We start from the raw sequence: 17,279 nt of genomic DNA, 5'->3' as shown, positions 1-17,279 counted from the left end.
GGGGACCGTGGGGCAGGAGCCTGTAGGGCAGGAGCCCGTACATGGGCCTGGCTGAGCTGCTCCTGGTCCCCCCAGTGGTGACCAAGCTGGTGAACCGAGGCTACCAGCCGCACCTGGAGGACTTCCTGCTGCGCATCAACTTCAACAACTACTATCAGGACGCCTGAGGCTGCCGACACAGGTGTGCTCCAGCCCCCCCATACTCCCCAGACCCCGCCTCCCCGCCCCCCCACCCAGCACCTCTTTTTCCCAGGCTGCCGGGTCAGGGGCAGAGCCACCGAGAGATGCGCCACGGAAGCTGCTGGTTTATTTGGGGGCCGTGTCTCCCCAGTAGGCAGAAGCCACGCCGTGGCCTGCGGTTGGGTGGCCCAAGGCCAGGGAGGTGGGCTGGGGCTGCTCCACCCCTCCCCCACCGGGCCGCTTCCCTCCTGTCCCTGCACAAAGCGGCTTTGATAGGGAGCGCCCTGAGCGCGGGCTGGGCTGCTGAGTCTGCGTCAGACGGAGACGGGTCAGGTCCTGACTGGACGTCTCGGCCATCATGGAGAGACGGGCTGGGGTGCCCATGGGGTGTGCGCCGCCTCAAGGACTCGGTAGGACTCGGGGCCTCGGGACTCCACGTGTGGAGGCCTCCGAGGCTATTACGAGGATCACGTCACACACAGTTCGGCCGCCCACAGTGGGGGCTTGCTGCTGTACGAGTTCCCCCCACTGTCTGCCCCGGTGGCTCCCAGAGCCTCGGTGGGCTCCCCGTCCCTGTGGTACGGGGTTTCCAGAAGCTTCAGCACCCGCCGCACCTGGAGAGGAACGAGGAGAGGCGTTTTAGAGACTAGCCCTTGCTCCCTGGACCGCCGCCTGCAGCAGGACCCAAGCACGGAGGAGGGCCGGGTGTGCGCTTGCCTCTGAGAAGTCCCCATTCTCGGCGGCCTCGATGGCATTCTGGGCGATGTAGTTCCGCAGGACGTACTTGGGGTTGTTGGCGTGCATGATGCGCGTGCGCTCGGCCTGCCAGGCGTCCTGGTCGCCCACGCCCTCCCTGTCCTTCTCCAGCCGGGCTCTGGAATCATCCGGGTTCATCTTTCCAGTGGATCCCCCCCCACCCTGGTTCCCTGCACGGGAGTCGCTGGTGCCCGGCCCCCACGGCCTCACCCGTACTCCTGGAGCCAGTCGGTCCAGTGGGCCCTGTTCTTGCTCAGCAGCTGCGCCGGGCTCAGCTGCTGCAGCCGCGACTGCTGCTCCACGCGCTCCAGCTCCTCCGTGACGCTCGCCCGCGTGCCCATGAGCGCGAATAGCTGAGGGTTGGACTGTGCCAGCACCAGCATCATGGAGAGCTGCCTGCGCAGAGGGGCAGCGTGAGGCCTGGCCCCGCCCCTGCCGCAGGCGGAGTCCCGGGGCCACTGGGCACCTGGAAGATGGCCATCGGGGCCCAGGGGAGGCGGTGGTGGCTTTAGCAGCTCCGCTGGGCCGCTGCTGACTGCCCCGGGGGGTGACCCCGGCCCCACGGGGTGAGGCAGCCATCCACCCCCACTCTCCAGCGGCCCTTGCAGGTCTCGGGACATGGGTGCCCCGAGAGGAAGTGCTGCAGGCTGACTTGCAGGCCCCTGGGGTGCATGGGGCACCTACTTACCGCTGGAGGGGGCAGGTCACTGCTGTCCACTTCTCCACAGCGTACTCGCAGAAGGGCGGCGGGGAGGGGGGGTAGCACCAATTCCCCTTCCCCGGTCCTGCTAGCCTGTCCCCCTGCGCCGCTGCACTAAATTCTCTCCCACACGGGCTGCTGGCTTGTTTGTCAAAACCCAGAGACCGCGCTTCCCGCGTCTTCGTGAGTGCGGGCTCGGGCACCATTTGCTTTTCCCGGTGGGAGAGGGCGCAGAAAAGCCTGGTCTGGCTGTGACCCGGGGGCCCTGGGGCTCTTCCTGGGCAGACGAAAGAGCCATTCTGGGAAGCTGCTCCCTGGCCTGTGCCACTGGCCTGCCCCAGTGGTGGCAGCACTGCTGTTCTTCTCTCTGACCAGTGGGCTGAGCTGCCGACGTGGGGGCCTGACCCCCCTCCCGAGTGCCCCAGCGCGCTCTGCTCTAAACAGTCGTCTCCTTCTGGAAGCAAATTCCAAGAAAGTGAGACGTGGGTACCCACCGGGGATCCATCTGGGGTCGGAAGGCGAGCTTCAGCTCCTCTAAGGAGGCGCACTGTGCGGTGAGCGCGGCCAGGAACGCAGGCAGGCCCAGGGGCTCCAGCCCCACTGGGAAGGAGCTCAGCAAGTAGAAGGTATTTGTGAAGTCGGCCCCTGGAACACGCCACTGCTCAGGGTGCTGTCACACCAAGTGTGGACGCTCGCCAGGCCCACGGGCTCCTGACCTTCCCTCTAGTCTCCACCTCAGCAACCCCCAAACCCAACTGCCACCCAGCCTGGCCACCACTGTGACCCTGGCAAGTCACTCTAAGCCCTGGTTCCCTTATCCATGAATCAGGTAAATATGGCACCAAGGTCCGCCTCTGGCCACCCCCGCTGTGGTCACCATCCTCACTGCCTGCTTGACAGAGCATCAAGGACAAGCCCCTGACACGTCCGAACACACAGCCTCAACGTACAGCAGCACTAACAAGTCAGGCCAAGGACCCACCTCCAAACACAATCACTGTCAACCCGGGAGAGCATCCTGGAGACAGACACAAAAGGCAACGAGAGGGGACCAGACGGTGCAGACACGAAGCTGGACACGAAGCTGGAGCGGAGAAAACAAGCGGGAAAATGGCGAGACAGAGATGGCGCCCCAGGTCCCCATCAGCAAGGACTTGAGGTGGATTCGCTGCCGAACGAGCCTGGCAGCTTGAACTAAAACAAAAAACTTTCAGCTTGTCCGGTCTAAAGGGAATGGACAGGAGAAAGCGCAGGCAGACCGTAGGCTGCAGAGCGGGGCCGGCCCGCTGCTGTCGGCACGAGGCCCGCGGATGACGAGGGCGTCCTGTGCTGACGGACAGCCCGTTCACCGAGGTGTCCCGGCTGGAGCCCTACAAACCGAGCACTTGTGGAACGGAAGGCAAAACGGAACGGTTCCCTGGAGCCAGAGGCTTCCCTGGCCCGCTCTGGAGAACAGATGGGAGGTCTGCAGGGCAGACCGACAAGGACCGCGGACGCGGTCAGGCCACTCCGTCGGACAGACAGACGCCTGTCTTCCCGAGGACAGACTGCGTGTTCGGCCATAAAGCAAGTCCGCCTGCTTCAAGAGACCGGCGTCTTCTCCAAGCACGACGGGATGAAGACAGAACTCAGGGAAGGAGAACCAGAGATTTCCCAGAGAGTGTGAAGATGAACCAGGGGCTCCAAGAAGAAATCACAAGGGAAATCAGAAAATACATAGGGGCAGGAGACTGGAAGCAAATACTGAAGGTCGCCACGGAAGCAGTGGTCGGACGGGACTTAACGGTGCTGATCACCGACAACGCAAGAGCACAGCCGTGTGGTGATGGGAGTCGATGGTTTCATGACCCTGACACTGGTCCAGGTCGGTTCCTCTCAAAGGGAAAAAAGCCTCAACCAGTAACTTAACCGTAGCCGTAAGGCACTAGAAAGGGAACATGCAGAGGAAGGCTGGCCGACAGGAAGGGAACAGGGTACAGCAGAGTTAAACAAAACAAAAAAGCAGCAAAAGTCACTGAAACCTAGAGTTGTTGATTCTTTGAAAAGATCGAGAAGGTGGACATTTTTGGTTATGGGCAAGTAACTGAGATCAGAAATGGGAGTGTGGCCGTGACTGCGGAGAGTCTGGGCGACTCCAGCCAAGGCCCTGGAAACGCCATCTACCGAAACGGACTCAGGAGACACAAAATCCGGGAAGTCTTGAGACAAGCGAGGACACTGGGCAATCAGAACCTCCCAGCAAAGACAACGGCAGGACCAGAGGCCTCACCGCTGAGTTCTGCTGGACGTGGGGCATGATCACCAGTTCTTCCCAAGCTTCTGAACAGGAGGGAACATTTCCTAACTCACGAGAGCAGCGTCGCCCGGACACCAGAGCAGAGACCACGCAGACCAGCACCCGGGCGGGCGAGGACGGAAGGAGGCCCTCAGGGCAGCCCGACCACACAGCAGCCCGACCTCCGCCCTCCAGCCTCCAGAAGCGCGAGACATCAGCGCCTGCTGGGCACGCTGCCGCGCTCCGCCGTGACGGTTCACCCGAAGACAGGACATGGGCTCCTCTCAGCCCGTGCACAGTGGGAAAAACAAATGGACAGAAGGACACGTCCTCAATTTCGTAAAACCACCGTTTGGGGAGGAAGGCAGAGCGCTCCCGAGGGCTGGAGGGACGCACACGTGGACGCTTCTGCTCGCGCGGTGCTGGGAGAACCGAGGGCAGGGACTCAAAGGGATGTCCGTCCGTGCATCTGTCTCGTGGTGCTGTTACCCACACAGGCCAAGGGGAAGACAACCCACGTGCAGCCGCGATGACGGAGGAGTGACGTGTGGTCCGTCCACACCGCGGGCTTTCCCTCAGCCCTGAGAGGCCCAGAAGGCCGACACCCACCACACCATCGGGGACCCCAGGGACGCTGTCCTCGGCGCTGTCACGGGACAGACCCTGCGTGGGCCCGTATCATGGAGGGCCCCGCACGGAGTCCGATTCAGAGACAGACGCCGGAACGGGGCTGCCAGGGGCGCGGAAGCGGGGGAATGAGGAGGGGGTGTCGTGGGGAGACGGGCGGGGGCAGTGGGTGCCCGGCGGGGTGAACGGGCCTGCTGTCCCCGAACCCCACACCGCAGGGTTGAAACAGTCGGTTCTGCGCTGTGTCTAGTTCACTGACCAACGCCGAGGCACCGGCCCCCACTCACCAGTCAGGTGCATGGTCTCCAGGAGCCTGGCCACCAGCGCCTCGTCGTCGGGCAGCTCCGTGCGCACCAGGCCCAGCTTCCTGCGCATCTTCTGCAGGTAGTGGCAGCGGAACTCGGTGTCGAACTCCTCGGCCAGGATGGCCTCCCCCTGCTCGCGGGGCAGCTCGGGCTCCAGCGCCTCTGCCAGCTTCTGCAGGTTCCACTTGCAGACCTCGGGCTGCTTGCTGTACGCGTAGCGCCCGGTGTTGTCCGAGGCATTGCACACGTGGTTGGGGTCATACCTGCCACAAGGGACAAGGGGACCACCGAGGGGGTGAGGCAGGCCTCTTCTGCGGGGCCACTGCCGCCCTGCCCCACTGGGCTGCTGGCCCGCGGCTCAGGTCCAGATGCCGCAGCCACAGACGCCCACCCGCCCAGTCAGCAGCAGAGCGGCACGGCCTCCGCCTGCTCACCGCCTCCTCCTGCTCGGGCCCCCCGGGGCCATTTCCCGTCTCGGAACCTTCCAGGGGATTTCTGCCGCTGGGAAGAGCTGACCCAGCATTTCCAAACAACAGGGAGAACAGCAGCCCCGCACCTGCAGGCCACCCCCAGTGGCCTTTCGGCTCACCTGTCCAGGAAGCCGAAGGGCCCGTAGTCGATGGTGAGCCCCACGATGCTCATGTTGTCCGTGTTGAGCACGCCGTGGCAGAAGCCCACACACTGCCACTCTGCCACCATCCGGGCCGTGCGGCGGGTCACCTGAAACAGGACAGATGCACGGTGCCCCCTGCCCCGCCCCCCCCTCCCCAAGGACAGCTCTGCGGCCGAAGACTCCTCCCATGGCTCTGCCCTCCGGGTGCACACTCAGCCCTGAGAGGGAAAAGCACACGTGTGGGCTCTTATTTCCACTTACCCCGTCTGTCTCTTTCATAATTTGGGCTTTTATCCATGAAACCAAAAACACCCGGAAGCCTTGACCATCCCCACCACTCTGGCCCGGGAGGATAACTGGGTGCAAACCGAGCCAGCAAAACCTGCGCTGGGTCCAGGCTGCTACACCCGGGGCCCCACTGGGACTGTCTGTGAGTCCCACCAGCACCCAGGCTCCCCCGCAGCGGGGTCCTCCCCCACCCCGTTTTCCTGCTGGGCCTGGCGGGGGCACACAGCACCTCCAGTGCCACGGAGACAGTGATCCTTGGGTGTGTCCAAGAACCCCGACCCTCCAGGCAGCATTCCCAAGAAGTCAGTTCTGCTCAACGCTCACGAAAGGTGACAGGCTTTGGGACAGGGGAGGGACTCAGAAGGGCAGGGACATCAAGAGAGAACCTCTGTCCATCCGCCAGGCAGACCGAGTCACACCAGCAGGCGGGACGCGGGTGCGCAGCCACCCGTACCTCCCGGAAGAAGGCGGCGTTCCTCTGAGCGCGGTCCTCGGCGTGCGCCGCCTGGATCTCGGGATAAAACGAGCTGATCACATAGTCGAGCATTTGCGCTCGGATGTCGTTTCTCCCCACGCTGGGGCCCTCGCGCCCTGTGTGCTCATCTGCGGACTTAAAGATCTCAAAGGATCCGAACCTGGAGGAAGACCCGCGTTTGTACCGGGTTCAGCACGGCTCCAGCCTCCTGGGATAGAAGCCTGCCGCTACGCCTTGTGGCCAAGGCCAGGAAGAACACCCAGATTAAAACAAAACCAAGAAAAGCACAACTCGTCTTTGAGTGACACACGCATTCTGCTTTTGGCCAACACCATGTGTGCCTCTGTGGGAGGCCCAGGGAGGCACGACCGGCTCGGGACCAGCAGGGCTCTGCGCTCGTCCCCCTACCCCAAGGACAGCGTCGGTGACTGGCGTCCTACCAGTCCCAAGCGGGGTCAGCTCTACAACCGAGGGCTCGTGTCACGCAGGGGACGGAGGCAGTGTCCGGAGACACTTCTGGCTTGAACGACCACCATGACCGTTGGCGGGCACGGGGTTGGCCCCACAGTGCTCGCCACCTCCGCCCACTCACTGGTCAGACTGCCGGGAGCGCCCCTCAGGGAGGTGGCCCTGGTCTCCTGGGGGGAGGCGGATGACCACCCAGGCTCTTCTAAGCCCCGGAGGACAAAAGACAAAGCCAGGCGCTCAGGCTCATGCACCGCAGGAATGGCCCCCAGCACACGGGGTCTGTCCGGCTCCGCCGGAGGGGACCAGAAGACGTCACAGCCGTTTGCCGACAGCCGTGGGTTCCAGTGGTCAGAACCGGGGGAGGCCAGGTGGCACGCTGACATCAGGGAGGAGGAGCAGGGACCGTGGCTGAGGACGGGGGTGTGAGCAAGGATGGCCCCGCGGACGGGGCACAGCAGGCGTGGCTCCTGACACCTAACAAGGCCACTTTCTGGGTGACTTCCGTGTCCTTCTGGGTCCCAGAGCCCTGCGTCTGGGCGGCCCCTCTTTTGCCGGCCTGAGACCATCCCCTTCACTGGTGCTCCAGAGACACGGGCCGCCTCTCTGCCACCTCCTCTCTCCTGGGGGCAACGGGGGCCCGAGCAGCCATCCACACGCAGGACAGGGCTCCCGACCCAGGAAACGCCCGGTGCCTTTGCACCCCGCCTCCCCCGCAGCAGGAGCCCAGCGGGGGATGGGCTCCGCGCACGTCCCTGCGGCGCACCCGCGCCGGCCTGCGCGCCGAGGCCACCTGACAAGCAAGGTGCGGCCGCCCACGGAGGGCAGCAGTATTACCTCAGGAAAGTGGAAGCTATCCGCAGCACGACCGTGCACTTCTCATACTTGGGATTGCCATCGTAGAACACGTCTCGGGCGACCACGGACTGGGACGTGACGCAGGCCCCGGCCCGTGTGGTGGGGATGCCCAGGTGGAACATAGCTTCGCTGCACAGGAACTCGCGGATGCTCGACCGCAGGACCTTGCGGCCGTCGGCCTGTCTGAAATCACACAGCCGCGGCGGTCAGGCAGCTGTCCGGGCCACGCCCAGGCTCCAGCAGCAAGCGGCGGGCTCGGCCGTCATCGACAAAGATCTCCAGGTCCGATGGCTCCCGATACCGAGAGGCCCCGACCACGGCCCCTGATCCGGCAGCCGGGGCCTAGCCCGCGGAGCCAGATTAATGCCAAGGGCAGCGAGGGCCACCTGAGGCCTCTTGCCCAGGACCTAGCCAGGCGGGCGTGTTGCACGCTCACTGGTACGTGTGCAAGTCTGCTTTCGTTACTTTAGTCTCTTACAGTTAGGGGCGAAGGATCTCAGGCAGCCCTTTCCAGGACTTGAAAACTCGTTTTTTTTGTTTTTTAGATTTTTTATTTAGGGGCGCCTGGCTGGCTCAGTGGGTTAAAGCCTCTGCCTTCAGCTCAGGTGATGATCCCAGGGTCCTGGGATCGAGCCCTGTGTCGGGCTCTCTGCCCTGTGGGGAGCCTGCTTCCTCCTCTCTCTCTGCCTACTTGTGATCTGTGTCAAGTACATACTTGGCAGAGGAAGAGAGTACAGGCAGACGGAATAGCAGAGCGGGGAGAAGGAGCCTCCCACTGAGCAGGGAGCCCCATGCAGGGCCCAGGGCCCAGGGATCATGACCTGGGCCAAAGGCAGTTGCTTAACCAACTGAGCCCCTCAGGCGTCCCGAGTTTTAAGAGTTCTTTGTCTACTTAGAGTAACAGTCCTTTATCAGGCATGTCTTCTACAAATATTTTCTCTTTGTTCTCTTGATACTGTCAGTTGCAAAAGTTTTAACTTCACTGGGGTCCAGCTTAACCGTGACTTTTTTTTTTTTTTTTTGTGGATCTCGCCTTCAATGTTGTGCCAAAAAAATCATGTCCCAGGGTGCCTGGGTGGCCCACTTGGTCGAGCATCTGCCTTCGGCTCAGGTCATGATCCCAGGGTCCTGGGACCCAGCCCTGCATCGGGCTCCTGGCTCAGTGGGGAGCCTGCTTCTCCCCCGTCTCTCCCCCATGCCATGCTGTTTCTCACTGTCTTTCTCAAATAAATGAAGTCTTAAAAAAAGAATAAAAAATCATGTCCAAACAACGTCCTCTGGGTTTTCTAGTTTATCTTCTGGTTTTATAGTTCTGCATCTTATGTTTAGGTCTATGATCCCTTTTGAGTTAATTTTTCAATTTTTCAGGGTCTGAGGTCCGTGTCTGGTACATTTTTGGTGTGTACACATCCAGCTGCTTCAGCACCAACTCTTCGGACGATGGTCTTTGTACCGCCTTTGTTCCTGTGTCCTAAGTGACAGCATTTACGAGGGGTCTGTCTGTTGTTCCATGGCCTGTGCCCCCGCCAGCTCTGCGCCTTCTTGGTTACTCCAGTTTTACAGTCAAGCCTGGAGTCGGGCAGTGTCTGTGCTCCGACTCTGCTGTCCTTCAGCACGCGCCTCTCCGTTTCAACTTTAGAATCCCATCATTAGTATCTACAAAATAACCGCTGAAATTTTGATCGGAATTGTACTTTTTTAAAAGATTTTATTCATTTGAGAGAAGAGTGAGGAACATAAGCAGGGGGAGTGAGAGAGGGAGAAGCAGACTCCCCGCCGAGCAGGGAGCCCAACACGGGGCTCGATCCCAGGACCCTGGGATCATGACCTGAGCCGAAGGCAGACGCTCCCCCACCGAGGCCCTGGGCGCCCTGACTGGGATCATACTGAATCCGTAGTCAAACTGGGAAGGGCTGACATCCTGACAAGACGGGGTCTTCTCCTTCGTGGGCATGGGGTATGGCGTCCGTTCAGGCGTCCGCTGCGAGCTTTTAAGCAGCTGCAGTTCTCACAAATGCCTGCTGTTGCGTCTCGTCGCAGTGTGAGTGACACCTCTGGAGACCAGGCCTGGCAGTCACGCAGGGCTCACTGCGGCAGCCTCTGGCCAGAGCGACAAGTGCACCCCACTCACCTCCTTCTAGTCCGTGTGGGGAACTGGGACAGAGACCTGTCCTCAAATGTCAGCCCTCCCCTCCCTGGCCTGGGAACGACTCTCACCCGGCTGGACCTCATGCTCGGCAGGAAGCCAGCACTGCGTAGTTTAATCTGGAATCTGGTAAAAATGGTCCTGAAAATCAGCAGCCTGTCTTCTTGCCCAAGGCAGGGTTCCCAAAGCAAAAGCCAGAACTGGACAATTACACAGCAAGGATAAAGAGCCTCTCTGTACCCACAGGGCCAGCACGACACGCGACAGCACTCCCTTCTCCTGCACGCCCGTGTCTTGCCAGCCGAGCTGTGGGATGGGCCCAGCGGAGGACAAGCTCTTCTGTACCCGCCAGGAGAGGCATCTCCCCAAATCCCAACCCCACAGCAGGCAGGACGTCACCCGCCCACCCCCCAAAGTCCACATCTAGGTACCCAAAGGGCTGGCCTGAAGCCACACACAGCCACTCGGGACGTTAGCCTCCAGGCATGAAGTGACCCCTCTAGCAGACCTCAAGTCTAAAACATGGACTTGCAAACACTCAAGTCTTCAAATACAAGAGATGTCCAGAGGGTTCCTCTCCTGAGCACGTCGTAGTAGCCGGCAAAAATAAATGACCAAACTGAACACACGAAGTCTGACGATGCTCGAAGAGTGAGCAGGCCCGAAGGCGGCCGTTTGGAGGGGCAGGAACCCTCGCCTCACTCGCCGGTGCGGACAGCTCCGCACAGGCTGTCTGGGTGGTGACAGGGGCGTGAGGCTGACCTCCGGAGACCTCCAGGGACAGGAAGGTGAGGAGGAGGGATGAGTCATTCTGGGGTCCGAGATGGAGCTGCCGCGGCGCAGGCAGGGGGCGTGGGATGCGTTCAGATCCCGGGGGAGTCGGGGAGGCCACAGGGACCGGCCAGCACACTCCCCCTCAGGACTTCTCCGCACAGAAAACAGCTTAGGTGTGGCTTTTCAGCCATTCAACAAGTATTTAGCAAATACGGACTGAAGGCACCAAGCACGGAGTGGACAGAGCAGAACGGGCTGCCAGCGCCGTCTGGTACGTGAGCGGCAGGACCGGTCTAAGAGCTGCCAGGCCAGGCGTGGGGACCTCGACCCAGGTCCCTGGCCTGCAAGTGCTCAGAAGCCTGTGTCTGGGAGAGCGTCCACGGGGGCTTGGATCTGAGGGGTTCTGGTCCCTGTGCAGGGCACCGGCCACACACGGTGACTCTGGGTGGACGCACAGCAGCTATGCTGGAGAGCAAGCCTGGGCTGTCTGCGCGGCTGCTGAGAAACGGCCCTGCCTCCCCAGGCAAGGCTGGCTGCGCCGGGCAGGCGGCGAACCCGGGGTCACAGGCAGAACGGACTCCAAAGTCCTTGTGTCGATTTCGGGACCAGGACACAGCAGGGGCTGGAGCTGCGGGACCGGGGCCAGCAGGTCCCCTCCCCGGGCCGGCCAGAGGGGCCAAGGGCACCTGGCACCAGTCCTGCAGCGGGGGCGCAGGCTCGGCAGCCCCAGTCCCCCTTCTGTCCTCTCCTGTGACCTCCGGGTCTCTGCACAAGCCCTTCCCTCCGCCGGGGCCCTGGGACGCCCCCTCCCCCCCGCAGTGTCTGTCCCCAGACCAAACCTCCAGTTCCACCTGGCCCGGCAGCAGGGAGGACCAGCGTGGCCTGAGCACGCCCCGCCCCCCGCGCGCCCCCGCCGCGCCCCCGCGCGCGCCCACCTGGAGAAGGGCGTGGGGCCCGCGCCCTTGAGCTGCAGCTCCCAGCGCTCGCCCGCGGCCGTGCACACCTCGCCCAGGTACATGGCGGCGCCGTCGCCCAGCTGCCCCGCGAACTGGCCGAACTGGTGGCCGCAGTAGCAGTGCGCGGCGGGCTCGGCGCCCGGCAGCAGCGCGTTGCCGCTGAAGAAGAGCGCGGCCTCGGCCTCGCGCGCCTCGCGGGCGGCGGCGTCGGCGGGCGGCGCGCCCAGGCCCAGCAGCGCCAGCGCGGGCTCCGACAGTGCCACGAGGCGCGGCTGGCGCAGCGGCGCGGGCCGCACGCGGCTGAAGCAGGCCCCGGGCACCGGCCGCGGCGAGGACGGGGCGCCCTCGGGCCCGGCCGGCGGCGTCTCCACGGGCAGCGCGCGCAGGGCGCGGTTGTCGAAGCGCAGCCCCCCCAGCCAGCGGGGCGCCGGCTCCATGGCAGCGCCGCGGGCGGCGGCCGACGCGGAGCAGGGCGCGTGCGGCGGGCGGTGGCCCAGCGGCGCCGACCGGGCACGGGCGGCCGCGAGCGAGGCCCTCAGCGCGGCCCCCAGCGCGGCCATCCGCGGCGCCGCTGCGGCGGAAGCCCTTTTGCCCCGACCGGAAGCCCGGCGGGCGTGCCTGGTCGTCCAATCGCCGGCGGAGGTGTCCGCTGGTGCGCCTGCGCGGGCCGCGCCCGCGAAAGCCTGACTCTGATTGGCTGCGGCGTGCGTCTTAGGGGCGGTGCGCTCCTTAGGGGCGGTGCCGCGGCGGCCGGGGCGGGGGGGAAGGAGGACTTGGCCGCCCGCGACCCGTCCGCCTCCGCGGGCCTGTGGCCCAGCGTTGGAGCCGCTCGGGGAGCGGGGGAGGCCGGGCCTGCGTGACGAGCCAGCGGGTCCCTGGAGGTCCCTGGAGGTCCGGCCCGGGAAAGGCCGGACAGTCGGGGCTCCGAGCTCCGAGCGGGCTGACCCGTGTTGAGAGACGTGCCGGGTCGACCACCAGGGGTGCCCCTCGACCCCGGGGGGAGGCCAGGGTCAGCTCCGGCCCCGCGCTGTGCCAGGGCCTGTCTCCGAATGTCCTCGGCTGCGCCGGGCAGCGAGGCAGAAGGGAAGGAGGGGTCTGCAGCCCGGGTAGAGGGCCCGTGTCCCTGGGGACGGGCCGCGAAGAGCCCCAGGGCGAAGCCACGCCTGAGACCCGGCGGCGCCCGGGCCGGGCCGGGCTCCTCCCCGGTGCGGGAGCCCCTTTGCCCCTGCTCTGCCTCTGCTCGGAGCAGGACTGCTCCTGCGTCCTGGCTTCGGTGCCGCCCGCGTGCCTCCCGAAGTGCCCGCGGGAACTTGACTTTCCCCTCGGAGCACCCCCGACACGAGCTCACGCCCTCGTGTTCCGGTTTTTTCCGTGCCGGTCTCCTCGCCGGGCTCCAGGAGGGCACGCAGTCGGCGTGATCTGGGGCCAGCTCTTCCAGAACAGTGCCTGGCCGAGAGAAGCTCCCCACATACTGTCCGGGAGGCTGGGGAGAGCCAAGTCTGGCCTCCAAGCGTCTGCCCCAGAGAAGCCAGGAGGCCTGTTGCAGAACAAAGACCTCCGATACTCAGGCTGGAAAAGAACCCCGGATGGAGGTCCTTGGAAGGGCTTCCCACCCCCTCTCCCCCACCTAGCCCCATAATAGAACCCAAGACCAGGAGCTATGTAGGGGACCCTGGACAAAGGCTCAAGCTCCCTCCTGGCTGGATTCTACCCTTAAGTTCCAGGAGCCACCTGTGGAACTTTCTTCTGGGACCAAAACGTGGGCCTCCCAGAGCTCATGTGAACCATCTTTGGCCCTGCCAGTTGTGCCACTGGGGAACCCCTCAGCCCCTCTCCATCTCAGAGTCGTCATCCCTGAGATGGTCAAGGACACTACCTTCTCTGTGGGGGACAATGTGGTTAGGTCCCAACAGGTGCTCAGAGCCCCAGGGTCTCCTCCTGCAGCCCGACTTTCTCTCCCCACTGATGCTCACCGGGGCCTTCACTTGGCCTGTTGGCAGAGATCCCTGTTCCCAGTCTTCTTCCTAACTGCGTAGAGGACCTGGCCTGAGCCTACTGTCACTGCCCCCCCTAACTTCCCCAGGTCCCAGGCCCTTCTGACACATCTCCGTGCCCCCTCACTCCACTGTCTTACCCAGACCTTGGAGTCTGGTGGGATCTGGTTCTTGAACGCTCAAGAGTACTAGGTTCTGCGTCTTGCTGGCTGCCCCCACAGAGGTCATAGCCAGTGGTGGCTCTGGTGGGTGCCAAGGGTTCCAGGAGGAACCAGCACCAAGGGGTAGTGCCTTCTCAGATGTGGTGACCTGGCTTCTGGCCTAAATGTTGGGCTGCACGGCCGCCTGGATTTCCCTAGGCCTGTCCTGGATGGACAGACATCCGGGTGAGCAGGGTCTGAGCAGCCAGGCTGGGCCAGAACAGAGCTTGGCCCCTCCCCAGTCCCGACCCCAAGGAAGACCGCAAGGACAGCCAGGCTTAAACATTTAATGAGGCTCGGACGCGGACTGGCGGGAGGCCTAGACCTTGCCGGAAGCAGTGGTGTGCACGCGCAGCACGCTGGCGCGCAGGGCGGGCTGGTGGTCACCAGCGGCCCAGCGCATGCCTGAGGCGGCCCCGGCCTGCTCCGGCCACAGCCCGTTGAGGTCAGCACGGCCGCAGGTGCTGTACCACCATCCAGCGCCTGAGCGATCATGGCTGCAGCTGGTGAAGGTCTGGGCGCCGTCCACGCAAGGTGAGCAGCGGTCATGGTCACGGTCCAGCGTGCTGAAGCCACAGCCCTCCTGGTTGTCCGTGTGGCCCAAGCCCCGGAACGCGTCCCCTGCAGTGTTGTGGCAGTGTGGGTGGCGGGCCAACTGACCCCAAGGCCCCCCACTCGCTGTCTGGCCATCTGGGACCCGAGGGCAGGTGCTCGGGAAGCGGCCGCCCTTCCCAGAGCACAGAGGCTGGCAGATGTTGCTGGAAAACGGGGGCTCCAGGGGCCCACACTCCCTTCCCTCCTCTGGCCTGCTGCAAGAGTCCCCCTCCCCACAGGCTGGAGAGCCCAGAGGGCAAAGCAGGCACAAGGGTGCCTTATCTCCCAGCACTCACCTGCATTCCCCGAGTACCGGCCAAGGGTCAGCGGGTAAAACTGTTCCTCCCTGCCCACGCGGAAGTCATCGTAGTGGGCCTGCAGCGTATGGTTGTCTGCGTCCAGGAGATCCACGCGCAGCTCGGAGCGCAGGCCTGGCTGGGAGGTCAGGCTAGAGATGTGGTCCAGCCCCAGCCAGTGGTCACCTGCAGAGGCAGAGGCTGCTGTGTGATGGGCCACCCCGGCCTCCTCCATCTCTGCCCTGTGTCCCCAGTGGGGGTCAAGGCCTGGAGGGCTACACCCCTGGGCCGCTGGGCAGCACTGTCCTACCTCTCAGGTCTCCGAAGCCCTGTTTGTACTCCTGCCAGCACCTCTCGAAGTCCAGAGGCGTCCCCTGGCCCTGGTCTCGGCTCTGAATCACTGTCCAGCCACCGTCCGGGCGCATGTCACAGAGAACCTGGGAAAAGGGCCGGCCCGTGGCAGGCACTGCCCCTCTCCTGTCCACGCTCCCTTAAACACTGTATTTGAAAACTGAAACGTTGTTTTTCTACTTGTCAGTATCAGTAAACTTGTATCCCATTAAATTCACTTTCTCAGAAAGGGGATGAAGCTTGGCAGTAAGGGCCTGGGCCCCAGGAAGCTGCCCAGTTCGACGTCACTGCGCCCTGCTCTGTGTCTTTGTTTCTTCACTCGGCGTTGTCTCCTGGGCCCTCTCTTTGTTCAGACCCTCACGGTGGAAGCCTAGGTTTCTCCCAGCCTTTCCTGACTGTAACACAACGTCCGTGAACATCTCTGTGCCCGGGGGGGTCTGAGGACGGACTCCACCAGCGGCACCTGGCCTGGCTGGCCCTTCCCCAGCTAGGTGGACAGTGCCATCTCTTGTCTTGGTCCAGGTGACACACACAACACCCCCTGGGCCCTCGCTGTGGGGTGCTCACCTCGAAGGGGGTGCTGGCTCCTTCTGGCTGGACGGTGTACACACCGCTCGGGGCGCGGGGTCTCTGCATCCAGATGTGAGAGCAGTCCCTCCCTGCAGGAGAGAGGGCCCGGAAGGCTCAGGGCCTGGGAAGGGGCCATGCTCTCTCGGTGCCTGGAACCAGAACTGTCCTCCTGCAGACGCCCTGCGAGAGTCTGCCAGACGACTCACAACCTTGTTCCTGGCAGGTGGGCAGCCAGTCCCCTCACCTTGGGCCATACCCTCCCAGGCCTCTTTGGAATTTGGCCGGCCGGCAGCCCGTGGCCAGACCCTCCATTCTTCCCGCCGCCCTGGACACGCCCTCACCTGTTGCCCTCGCAAGGTCAGTCTTGGCTTCCCCACCTTCGTCCTCCTGGCCTGGCAGCGGGCCGAGCGCCACCCCAAGCCCAGCCCGCATTAGGAGGGTATACAGTGGGGCCACATCCTTGCCTGCCCTCCCCTCAGGCTGCTCTGGGCAGGGACCCCGCTGGGCCCTCCTGGGCAGTGAGACCTGCCGGGTGGGGACCTGTGCGCGACAGGTGAGAGGCTGTCTGTCTCGGGCCCACCCGGCCAGCCCCTCCCTCCGCCACCCCACGCAGCCAGACCTTGGGGTTCCAGAAGCACCACGTGCACCTGTGGAGAGAGGATCCTGGTAAGAGGCAGGCTCAGTAGTTCTGGGAGGCCCAGCCCATGTCGGACTTACAAGAGCCACTGGCCCAACGGCCACCCTTACCGGCCGCCGATACTGCACCACGGAGCTGGCCTGAGGCGCGGAGAGGCAGAGCAGAGCAGCGAGACCCAGCACAGGGCAGGCGGCCATGCTTCCTGGGGGTGCAGACATGGTGGGTGCGGAGCCCAGCCCACGGCCCGACCAGCCTCCCCACACGCCCCCTGTGGTGCTCACTGTTCTTTCGGGGCAGATCTGAGCCACGGGTCCCCAGCACCTTTTGACAGGTGCTGGGGACCTGCCCTCCCAGGGGCGGGGATCCCAGGGGTGTGGACAGGGACGCGAGGGCTGGGCTGCCCCTCTGAGCACACTTCCCCTTGGCGGGTGTCCTCACTGGGCCCGGGAATAGGATCTTCTGTGAGAGGCAGGCAGTGGCCGGAAGTCCTCCAGGCCCCAAGGCAGTGCCAGCGGCCCGGGCCACCTCCTCCCCTACCCCCCCGAGTCCCGTTTCCACACATTCCACCGAACAGGAGCTTCCAAAATTAGACTTTATTTCAGTTTCTGAGGAACGTGTACACGCACGTACGTGACAGGAAGAACACGGTCCAGCCCAGCTCACGGCCGTGGGTTTCACCTGATTTTGTCGGACACAAACACAATGGAGCAGGGCCCCGGGCCCCAGGCGGGCCACACAGATGCGTCACAGACATGACCAGGAGCAGCGACGACACACACTGCAGATGCCTGGGGTGGGCGCCCCGTGCGGGGCCGCAGAATGGTGGCGGGCACCTGCCAGCGTGTGTGCCAACTACTGGGCTCTGGGGGACCTGCACCCTCTGCCCACTGAGGGTGCGGCACGAGAAGCAGGTGTGGTCCTCTGTGCCTGGGCGGGTGGGGGGGAGACTCAGGCCCAGGGGCCGCAGCCCTGGATGCCCCCCAGCCAGGGGCTGACCGAGGGGGCAGCTGGGGGGTGGGGGTCCGCGTGCGGAGGCCGGCCCAGCTCCGCAGCTGAAGCCGACCCTTCCCCAGGCTCACCGGCACCCCCACCCCGACCCCCAACCAAGACATCTTCTTTGTCCAGATCAGATTTAAGGCTCATTATTTCCTGACGTTTGCTTCAGTTCATTTTAAGTTAAAATTACCTGAGTAAAAAAAACTTCAGACATTTTTAAAAG

The 17,279-nt window shown here is 63.8% G+C and overlaps 3 protein-coding genes across 9 annotated transcripts in view; 1 reads left to right on the top strand and 2 right to left on the bottom strand.

The window, feature by feature from the left end:
- Positions 1-10,316, top strand: part of TUBGCP6 (tubulin gamma complex component 6) — a 30,058-nt gene extending 19,742 nt beyond the window's left edge. For 2 of the 5 annotated variants that reach the window (XM_059187349.1, XM_059187345.1), the window contains one exon: positions 76-1,770. In XM_059187349.1, coding sequence (XP_059043332.1) covers positions 76-167 — 92 coding nt within the window. In that variant the 3' untranslated portion in view covers positions 168-1,770. Of the gene's footprint in view, positions 1-75; positions 1,771-4,788; positions 8,814-8,910; positions 9,225-9,934 lie in introns of those variants that run through there. The other 3 variants (XM_059187348.1, XM_059187347.1, XM_059187346.1) reach the window with 3 other exon arrangements.
- On the bottom strand, positions 286-11,994 carry SELENOO (selenoprotein O). Of its 2 annotated transcripts, none has more exons than XM_059187350.1 (9): positions 11,398-11,993; positions 7,522-7,725; positions 6,199-6,379; positions 5,433-5,563; positions 4,826-5,106; positions 2,131-2,281; positions 1,147-1,332; positions 898-1,054; positions 286-794 (listed from the first exon to the last, which is right to left on the bottom strand). In XM_059187350.1, exons 1-9 carry the CDS (start codon positions 11,976-11,978, stop codon positions 639-641), a joined length of 2,028 nt encoding a protein of 675 aa, XP_059043333.1. In that variant the 5' UTR covers positions 11,979-11,993; the 3' UTR covers positions 286-638. The 2 variants fall into 2 exon arrangements, with proteins under 2 accessions (XP_059043333.1, XP_059043334.1); XM_059187351.1 differs by having other exon boundaries at positions 648-794; positions 11,398-11,994.
- Positions 11,995-13,883: 1,889 nt separating this feature from the next.
- LOC131839652 (angiopoietin-related protein 5-like) lies at positions 13,884-17,054 on the bottom strand. Of its 2 annotated transcripts, none has more exons than XM_059187354.1 (7): positions 16,171-17,054; positions 16,043-16,070; positions 15,765-15,963; positions 15,421-15,512; positions 14,813-14,939; positions 14,503-14,688; positions 13,884-14,233 (listed from the first exon to the last, which is right to left on the bottom strand). In XM_059187354.1, exons 3-7 carry the CDS (start codon positions 15,853-15,855, stop codon positions 13,932-13,934), a joined length of 798 nt encoding a protein of 265 aa, XP_059043337.1. In that variant the 5' UTR covers positions 15,856-15,963; positions 16,043-16,070; positions 16,171-17,054; the 3' UTR covers positions 13,884-13,931. The 2 variants fall into 2 exon arrangements, with proteins under 2 accessions (XP_059043337.1, XP_059043335.1); XM_059187352.1 differs by lacking the exon at positions 15,765-15,963 and having other exon boundaries at positions 16,171-16,262; positions 16,691-17,054.
- Between the last annotated feature and the right edge of the window lie 225 nt (positions 17,055-17,279).

This window comes from Mustela lutreola, chromosome 8, assembly GCF_030435805.1.
Source record: "Mustela lutreola isolate mMusLut2 chromosome 8, mMusLut2.pri, whole genome shotgun sequence".
NCBI lineage: Eukaryota > Metazoa > Chordata > Mammalia > Carnivora > Mustelidae > Mustela > Mustela lutreola.
The sequence above is the reverse complement of the archived record's forward strand: the minus strand, read 5'-3'. Positions and strand labels throughout refer to the sequence as shown.

What these genes read in the sequence shown, in the direction of transcription:
- SELENOO (XM_059187351.1), bottom strand. Translation starts at nt 11,978, where the DNA reads ATGGCCGCGCTGGGGGCCGCGCTGAGGGCCTCGCTCGCGGCCGCCCGT. An exon ending in GGCCCCACGCCCTTCTCCAG is followed by an intron (nt 7,726 to 11,397) that starts GTGGGCGCGCGC and finishes GTGTGATTTCAG; the next exon opens with ACAGGCCGACGGCCGCAAGG. An exon ending in GGAGACCATGCACCTGACTG is followed by an intron (nt 2,282 to 4,825) that starts GTGAGTGGGGGC and finishes GGCGTGTTCCAG; the next exon opens with GGGCCGACTTCACAAATACC.
- LOC131839652 (XM_059187352.1), bottom strand. Translation starts at nt 16,814, where the DNA reads ATGTCTGTGACGCATCTGTGTGGCCCGCCTGGGGCCCGGGGCCCTGCT. An exon ending in GACCGTGTTCTTCCTGTCAC is followed by an intron (nt 16,263 to 16,690) that starts GTACGTGCGTGT and finishes CTGCACCCCCAG; the next exon opens with GAAGCATGGCCGCCTGCCCT. An exon ending in GGTGCTTCTGGAACCCCAAG is followed by an intron (nt 15,513 to 16,042) that starts GTCTGGCTGCGT and finishes TCTCTCCTGCAG; the next exon opens with GGAGGGACTGCTCTCACATC.